Source organism: Palaemon carinicauda, chromosome 17 (genome assembly GCF_036898095.1).
Source record: "Palaemon carinicauda isolate YSFRI2023 chromosome 17, ASM3689809v2, whole genome shotgun sequence".
NCBI lineage: Eukaryota > Metazoa > Arthropoda > Malacostraca > Decapoda > Palaemonidae > Palaemon > Palaemon carinicauda.
This window is the reverse complement of record NC_090741.1, coordinates 55,693,241-55,702,964: the sequence shown is the minus strand read 5'-3', so window position 1 is coordinate 55,702,964 and position 9,724 is coordinate 55,693,241. Positions and strand designations below refer to the sequence as shown.

Sequence of the window (9,724 nt, the reverse complement as noted above, 5' to 3'; positions counted from 1 at the left end):
ATATATATATATATATATATATATATATATATATATATATATATATATAATACACACACACACACACACACACATATATATATATATATATATAGACGAATATGAACTTACAATAGTCGAATATGATCCTACAATAGTCGAATATGAACCTACAATAGACGAATATTAACTTCAAATAGTCAAATATGAACCTACAATAGTCGAATATGAACCTACAATAGTCGAATATGAACCTACAGTATCGAATATGAACCTACAATAGTCAAATATGAACCTAAAATAGTCGAATATGAACCTACAATAGTCAAATATGAAACTGCAATATCGAATTTGTACCTTCAATGTTCGAATATGAACCTACAATAGTCGAATATGAACTATGAATATCGAATATGAACCTACAATAGACGAATATGAACTTACAATTGACGAATATTAACTTAAAACAGTCGAATATAAACCTACAATAGTCGAATATGAACCTACAATAGTCGAATATGAACTATCAATATCGAATATGAACCTACAATAGACGAATATGAACCTACAATAGTCGAATATGAACCTACAACAGACGAATATTAACTTAAAATAGTCGAATATGAACCTTCAATAGTCAAATATGAACTACAATAGTCGAATATGAACTACCAATATCGAATATGAACCTACAATAGACGAATATTAACTTAAAATAGTTGAATATGAACCTACTATAGTCGAATATGAACCTACAATAGTCAAATATGAACTATCAATATCGAATATGAACCTACAATAGACGAATATTAACTTAAAATAGTTGAATATGAACCTACTATAGTCGAATATGAACCTACAATAGTCAAATATGAACTATCAATATCGAATATGAACCTACAATAGACGAATATTAACTTGAAATAGTCGAATATGAATCTACAATAGTAGAATATGAACTTACAATAGTCAAATATGAATGAACCCATAATGGTAGAGAACCTACAATAGACAAATATGAACTATCAATATCGAATATGAACCTACAATAGACGAATATTAACTTAAAATAGTCGTATATGAGCCTACAATAGTCGAATATGAATGAACCCATAATGGTAGAGAACCTATAATAGAAGAATATGTACTTGCAATAGATGAATATGAACCTAAAATAGACGAATATTAACTTAAAATAGTCGAATATGAACCTACAATAGTCGATTATGAACCTACAATAGTCGAATATGAATGAACCCATAATGGTAGAGAACCTATAATAGAAGAATATGTACTTGCAGTAGATGAATATAAACCTAAAATAGTCGAATATGAACCTACAATAGTCGAATATGAATGAACCCATGATGGTAGAGAACCTACAATAGACTATTATGTACCTAAAATAGATTAATATGAACCTAAAATAGTCGAGCAAGTATATACTGTAGAGAAAATAATATTTTTTGTCGAGAGGAAACAATTTCAGATCATTCTTTCACACCGGTTGGGAAACTATTTTCGTCTGAGAGAGAGAGAGAGAGAGAGAGAGAGAGAGAGAGAGAGAGAGAGAGAGAGAGAGAGAGAGAGAGAGAGAGAGAGAGCAAGTCATTGTATTCCATGAGTTGTGGTCATATTACTGCGCTCTTGAATTCTACAGTTTGCTCGAAATTCTTCGTCCCTAGCTTTTAGAAATTTCTGTGGTTAGAAAAATCTAACCACACAAATGTCTAAAAGTAGGGAGTTAAGAGTTAGTTTAGCAAGCACGATTGCTTGGATGAAAAGAACTAATTGCTTTATAAATACAAAATACATGAAAACTGTGAAATTTAGAATTATAAATATAGATATTGCTTTAGAAGAGGTGTATAGAATTCAGACGTTCTGTTCAGAGAATATACCATAACTGGCAGCTCTTGGGACCAAATCTCACTGCTGGCTTTCTCAAGGCCACACCTTCCAACACGCCCATGTTTATAATTTCAGTTACTCGACACTGGTTTAGTGAAGACTGGGTTACCTTTAAGATAAGGTATACGGTCTCTTTCAGTGAGTTAAAACAGATATTTCAGCCTTAGAGCACAATTTAGTGAAGACAGAGATGCCTTCGAGATGAGGTATACTGTACTGTCTCTTTCAGTGAGTTAAAAACAGATATTTCTGCCTTAGAGCACAATTTAGTGAAGACAGGAGTGTCTTCTAGATAAGGTATACTGTACAGTCTCCTTCAGTGAGTTAAAGACAGATATCTCTGCCTTAGAGCACAATTTAGTGAAGACAGAGATGCCTTCGAAATAAGGTACACAGTCTCTTCCAGTGAATTAAAAACGGTCATTTCTCTCAAAGCACCACATTGCCATGAAAAGCTGACAGACAAACCTACAAGATGGGTCTACCGAAAGTGTTGAGTTATATTCTCCTGCCATTTAAGCTGATCCAGGCGATATTCATGAACCTGTACATGACGTTCTCACAGCTGTTTATCCCGAAGGGCAAGGACGGCTTCCACAAAGGTCTTGTGGACCTGGTTGATGTCAAAAAGGAAAACCAATACTTGACTTGTCTGTTACAAGGAGGTGTTGGGGACCTGAAGTACTTCTGGCCCAGGATGAAAGTATTTTTAGAAAGGTTAGTGAACTGGAGGATATATTCTTTTGTATTGGGGATTTCATCCTATTTGAAATTTTACATAATTTATTCACCATTTTTTTTTTTTTTTTTTTTTTTTTATAAAATACTGTAGTTCGGTATCTCGCCTACCTCTGTGATGTTTATAAGACTGTTTCTTTCACTGTTTTTTTTTTATCTTAATATTGACATTTCCGTTTAATCATGTATTCTTATTATGTCTGCTATTTCACAGTGGAAACCCAAACACACATGCCTACACACACACACACACACACACACACACACACACATATATATATATATATATATATATATATATATATATATATACATATATAGTATATTATATATATATATATATATATAAGGTATATAAACTTACTATATACATGCATAATATATATATATATATATATATATATATATACAGTATATTATATATATATATATATATATACATAAGGTATATAAACATACTATATACATACATAATATATATATATATATATATATATATATATATATATATAAGGTATATAAACATACTATATACATACATAATATATATATATATATATATATATATATATATATATATATATATATATATATATCTTAGGATTGAAAAGATTCCCTATAGTCTGTAGATTTCAATATATATATATATATATATATATATATATATATATATACATAAATATATATATATATATATATATATATATATATATATATATATATATATATATATATATATATATATCTGAGTGTGTGCGTGATGGGATGAGGAAATGAAAATTTTAAAATTCCAATGAAGGTAAAAATTAAATTATTCGAGGGGCAATTATATGATAAGAGGAGATCAAGTGCACACTAGTTGAACGAGAGAGAGAGAGAGAGAGAGAGAGAGAGAGAGAGAGAGAGAGAGAGAGAGAGAGAGAGAGAGAGAGAGAGATTGAATTGATGGTCTTCGTGACGTCTCTTCAGCCTCTGGTTACACTTTCTCTTTGAGGTTTCTACTCTACTTCCGTTCTCGCTTTCTTTCTTTCATAATGTTTTCCAACTTCTTCTAACTTTCACCATTTCCCCCAGTCATACCTGGATGTTGAACGGACTCCTTGTACCCAACAACGGGTTATATCGTCCAAATTTATAATCCACTCAAAATCAAATATATTTGTAAACATTATCTCTAATGAATATTGCCATTTGAAGATGAACATAAAACTTAAGGCCACTCATGAATGGCAGAGGCAAGTGACAGTGACATTACCCTAGCAAGCAGGACAATGGCCTAGAGACTGACTACGTATACGTATGATCAGCGACCAAGCCTCCTCTCCTCCCAAGCTAGGACCAAGGAGGGCCGGGCAATGGCTACTGATAACTCAGCAGATAGAACTATAGGCTCCCCCAACCCCCCCCCCCCCCCCATCCTTAGCTCACAAGGATGGTGAGGTTGCAGCGACCACAGGAACTAACGAGTTTGAACGGGACTCGAACCCCAGTCTGTCGATCACCAGGCAAGGACGTTATTAAAAGGCCACCATAATTCTTTTCTTGGGAAGAAACTATTCGTTTCATAATCACGGACTTACTATTCAGTAAGCGAGATTTTTGCTTTTTGCATATTATTATTATTATTATTATTATTATTATTATTATTATTACTTGTTAAGCTACAACCCTGATTGGAAAAGCAGGATGCTATAAGCCCAGGGGCCCCAACAGAGAAAATAGCTCAGTGAGGAAAGGAAACAAGGAAAAATAAAATATTTTAAGAGCAACGAGATTAAAATAAATATCTCCTACATAAACTATAAAAACTTCAACAAAACAAGAGGAAGAGAAATAAGATAAAATAGTGTGACCGAGTGTACCCTCAAGCAAATTAAATCTAATGGTGCTTTCTTTCCTGTCATAATGCTCAATATTACACAACATTCTATTAGTTTTATTCCATCTAATACCAGATTGTGGAATCATCTACCTAATCAGGTAGTTGAATCGATGGAACTTTAAAAAGTTCTATGTTGAACAGGCTGACAGAAGTCTCTCTTTATAGTTTATTTTAATGTTGTTACTGTTCTTAAAGTACCTTATATCAATTATTCATGATTTCTCTTGTAATTTATTTCTTTAATAATAATAATATTAATAATAATAATAATAACAATAATCATAAGAATAATCATAAGAATAATAATAAAAATAATAATAATAATAACAATAATAAGAATAATAATAATAATAATAAGAAGAAGAAGAAGAAGAAGAAGAAGAAGAATTAGAATACGAATAAGAATAATTACAATAAAAATAATAATAATAATAATAATAACTATAATAATAATAATAATCATTATAATAATAAGAATAATGATAATAGTTATAATAATAATAAAAATAAAAATAACAACAACAACAACAACAACAACAACAACAACAACAACAACAACAACAATAATAATAATAATAATAATAATAATAATAATAATAATAAGAGCCCTTTGCTGGCATAAGACCAGCTTAATCTATTCAACATATACAGCAATAATCACTGACTTCTCCACCAAAGGCAAGGAATTATTTTTATTATTAATTGTCTGCGCAAGATTATCTTCACGTCAACAGTTATCTCTTGTTGCTACGGAGTTCCGAGGTCATACAGCTCTTGCTTGGAGACAAGATATACTGATTTAAGTCCCATGAGAGTTTCCAATTAGCCTTTAAAGGGCGCAGTCAGACAAGCAGTGAGAAGGACTGAGTTTGAGATCACAGACCGTATACTATCGAGAGTGGAGTGAGCGAATAGAAATAAAGCGAAGGGAGTATCAAACTCGTAGTGAATAACTGATTATTCATCTCAATTACAAAGGATTTAATTGAACTGTTCTACAAATGTTATTACCTCCGCCAACGAAGTTGGAAGGAGGTTATGTTTTATCCCCTGTTTTTATGTGTTTGTGTTTTGAATAGCTTCCTGGCAACAATTATAATCGTGTAGTAATGAAACTTGCAGGGATTAACTGTTTGGTAATATGCTGGAAATAATTAAATTTGGAAGGTCAAGGTCACGGTCAAGCAAAATATCCAATTCACGTAATCAACCATAAGTTTGGACATCGTTGTCACAGAGACTTCAAACTTGGTTCACATTTGAGTGTATGAAAATCCATGCCAATTAATACACGTTAAGGTCAAAGGTCAAGGTCAAGCAAAATATCCAATTCACGTAATCAGCCATAAGTTTGGACATCGTTTTCACAGAGACTTCAAACTTGGTTAATATTTGAGTGCATAAAAATCCACGCCAATTAATACACATTAAGATCAAAGGTCAAGGTCAAGAAATAAGTTGCCGCAGCGGAGGTATGCGCTCTACTGAGTGCCCATCTAGTTATAACTCCAGCCAACATGTCTGCCAAAACCCTTCGCAAGTATGTATGGACGATATGGTATCTCCTCTACGCTATCGTCTGTAATACTACACTGACTCTTATAGCGATAGTGTTCAGGACTGTCCCAGGATTCCTCTTCGACAAAATCATGAGAAGTCTGGGCTTGACTGGAACCGAGAAAGAAGTAGCTTTCATAAAGGATACAGTTGCGAGTCCTGCCACTTTCTGGAGTAGGACGAAATTTATCATCAAGGGGTGAGGATTTTTTGGTTTTTATTTTAAAGGATGCTCGTGAATGGCAGAGGGGAGGGACAATGACAGTTTTCCAGCAGGCAATGTCCTAGAGACTGGCAATATATTATTATTATTATTATTACTTGCTAAGCCACAACCCTAGTCAAAAAAACAAGATGCTATAAGCCCAAGGGCTCCAACAGAGAAAATAGCACAGTGAGGAAAGGAAACAGGGAAAAATAAAATATTTCAAGAACAGTAACAACATTAAAATAAATATTTCCTATATACACTGTAAAAACTTTAACAGAACAAGAGAAAGAGAAATAAAATAGAATAGTGTGCCTGAGTGTACCCTCCAAGTTAGGACCAGGGAGGGTCAAGCAATAGCTGCTGATGACTCAGCAGGTAGATCTATGACCTCCTCCAGATCCCCCATCCATAGCTCACAACGATGGTGAGGTTGCTGACACTACAAGAAACTATCGAGCTTGAGCGGGGCTCGAATCCCAGTCCGTCAGATCGCTACGCAGGGACGTTTCCAGTGATGTCCAATGCTTATTTTAACAGGATGTTAGATCTGATTATAATGAATGAAAGACACTAGCTTATTATAACAATACCTGTGCAAGTCTCAATTTATAAGTTTATTATGCCTGCATCCCTTTCTGAGGGATGTACTAGTTTGGCCATCCCCTACTAGGTTGGTTTGCTTTGAGCGATCAGATGAAAATCTCCCACCATCACCATTCGACATTAGCTAGCCTGGTGATGAAAGCTGGCCAAACCCCAGACATGAATAATGACATAGCTGAGGCCTTTTTCCTGCAGTGGACTAGAAACGGCTGTATTTGTTGTTGTTATATATATATATATATATATATATATATATATATATATATATATATATAATATATATATCTATATATCTATATATCTATATCTATATATATATTTATATATATATATATATATATATATATATATATATATATATATATATGTGTGTGTGTATACATAAGGCTGTTTTCTGTTATTTTATTGTATTTTCGAATAAGAAAAAAATCCACAATTGTTCTCAAAACAAATGGAGTTTTCAATACCATTATTTTCTTTTAAATCACCTATATTCAAACTCAAAAAATAAATTAATAGCATTTATTTATATAAAATCACCTATATTAAAACTAAGAAAAATTAAATACCATTATTTCATAAAATTGCCTATTTTCAAACTTAAAAGAAAAATTAATACTATTAATATATAAAATCACGTATATTAAAAAAATTATAACATTTATTTATATAAAATCACCTATATTAAAAAAAAAATTAATAGCATTATTTATATATAATCACCTATATTCAAAGTAAAAAGAAAATAATAGCATTTATATAAATTTACCTATATTCAAATTCGAAAAAAAATTAATGAAATTTATCTATATAATATCACGTATGTTAAAAAAATTAGTTTTTTTTTCTTTTTTTATAAAATCACGTATATTCAAACTCAAAAAAAAATGAATACCATCATTTTATAAAATCACATATATATTCAAACTCAAAAAAAAAAAAAGATTAAATACCATTATTTCATAAAATCACCTATATTCAAAGTAAAAAAAATTAATACCATTATTCTATAAAATCACCTATATTAAAAAATATTGCAATTTTTTCCAGTGCCCTGAGTGAGCTAACAGCAACAGCCGAAGAAAATGGAAAGGCCCCCAACACCAGAGTGATCAACCTGATTGACAAGACTGAGTACAGGCTGTTGGACTTCGCCAGGGCCGGGAGGCCACTCATCGTCAATTTCGGCTCGTGCACCTGACCTCCGTTCATGGCCAACCTCGAGAGGTTCCGTAAGGTAATTGGAAATCTTATTGATATTGAAAATATAATATTGAAAAAAAGTATCATTGAAAATATATTGAAAAAAAAAATATTATTGAAAATATAATATTGAAAAAAAGTATCATTGAAAATATATTGAAAAAAAAATATTATTGAAAATATAATATTGAAAAAAAGTATCATTGAAATATATTGAAAAAGAAATATTATTGAAAATATAATATTGAAAAAAAGTATCATTGAAAATATATTGAAAAAAAATATTATTGAAAATATAATATTGAAAAAAGTATTATTAAAAATATATTAAAAAAGTATTATTAAAAATATATTAAAAAAGTATTATTGAAAATATATTGAAAAAAAAATATTATTGAAAATATAATATTGAAAAAAGTATTATTAAAAAAAAGTATTATTGAAATATAATATTGAAAAAAAAGTATTATTGAAAATATAATATTGAAAAAAAAGTATTATTGAAAATATATTGAAAAAAAGTATCATTGAAAATATAATATTGAAAAAAAGTATTATTAATAATATAACATTGAAAAAAAGTATTGAAAATATAATATTGAAAAAAAGTATTATTAAAAATATATTGAAAAAAAGTATTATTGAAAATATGATATAGAAAAAAAGTATTGAAAATATAATATTTAAAAAAAAGTATTATTGAAAATATATCGATTGAAAATATACTGAGAGAGAGAGAGAGAGAGAGAGAGAGAGAGAGAGAGAGAGAGAGAGAGAGAGAGAGAGAGAGAGAGATTACTTTTCTTGATATTGAAAATATAATATTGAAAAAAAAATATTGAAAATATATCGATTGAAAATAAACTGACAGAGAGAGAGAGAGAGAGAGAGAGAGAGAGAGAGAGAGAGAGAGAGAGAGAGAGAGAGAGAGAGAGAGAGAGAGAGAGAGTACTTTTTTTGATATTGAAAATATAAAATTGAAAAAAAAATTTTATTTAAAATATATCGATTGAAAATATACTGAGAGAGAGAGAGAGAGAGAGAGAGAGAGAGAGAGAGAGAGAGAGAGGAAGAGAGAGAGAGAGAGAGAGAGAGAGAGAGAGAGAGTACTTTTTTTGATATTGAAAATATAAAATTGAAAAAATTTTTTATTTAAAATATATCGATTGAAAATATAATGAGAGAGAGAGAGAGAGAGAGAGAGAGAGAGAGGAGAGAGAGAGAGAGAGGAGAGAGAGAGAGAGAGAGAGAGAGAGAGAGTACTTTTTTTATATTGAAAATATAATATTGGAAAAAAAAATATTATTTAAAATATATCGATTGAAAATATACTGAGAGAGAGAGAGAGAGAGAGAGAGAGAGAGAGAGAGAGAGAGAGAGAGAGAGAGAGTGTGAGAGAGAGAGAAAGACTACTTTTCTTTCTATAGAAAGGGGCATTTTACATATCATAATATTTTGTATATCAAAAGCTCTTTTAATTCCTGTCTCCTGTCTCGACTGAATATATACTGATATTAAGAATATATAGAAGTTAATATATTGATTCTGAAAATTTAGTGATATTGAAAATTTAATATTGAAAAAAAAAAGTATTATTGAAAATATATCGATTGAAAATATACTGATATTAAGAATATATA

The 9,724-nt window shown here is 30.4% G+C and overlaps 1 protein-coding gene across 1 annotated transcript in view; it reads left to right on the top strand.

The window, feature by feature from the left end:
* The first annotated feature begins 1,957 nt into the window (after positions 1-1,957).
* LOC137656374 (type I iodothyronine deiodinase-like) overlaps positions 1,958-9,724 on the top strand; it is a 12,202-nt gene continuing 4,435 nt past the window's right edge. Inside the window, exons 1-2 of the mRNA XM_068390549.1 lie at positions 1,958-2,607; positions 7,932-8,080. Coding sequence (XP_068246650.1) covers positions 2,366-2,607; positions 7,932-8,080 — 391 coding nt within the window. The 5' untranslated portion in view covers positions 1,958-2,365. The remainder of the gene's footprint in view (positions 2,608-7,931; positions 8,081-9,724) is intronic.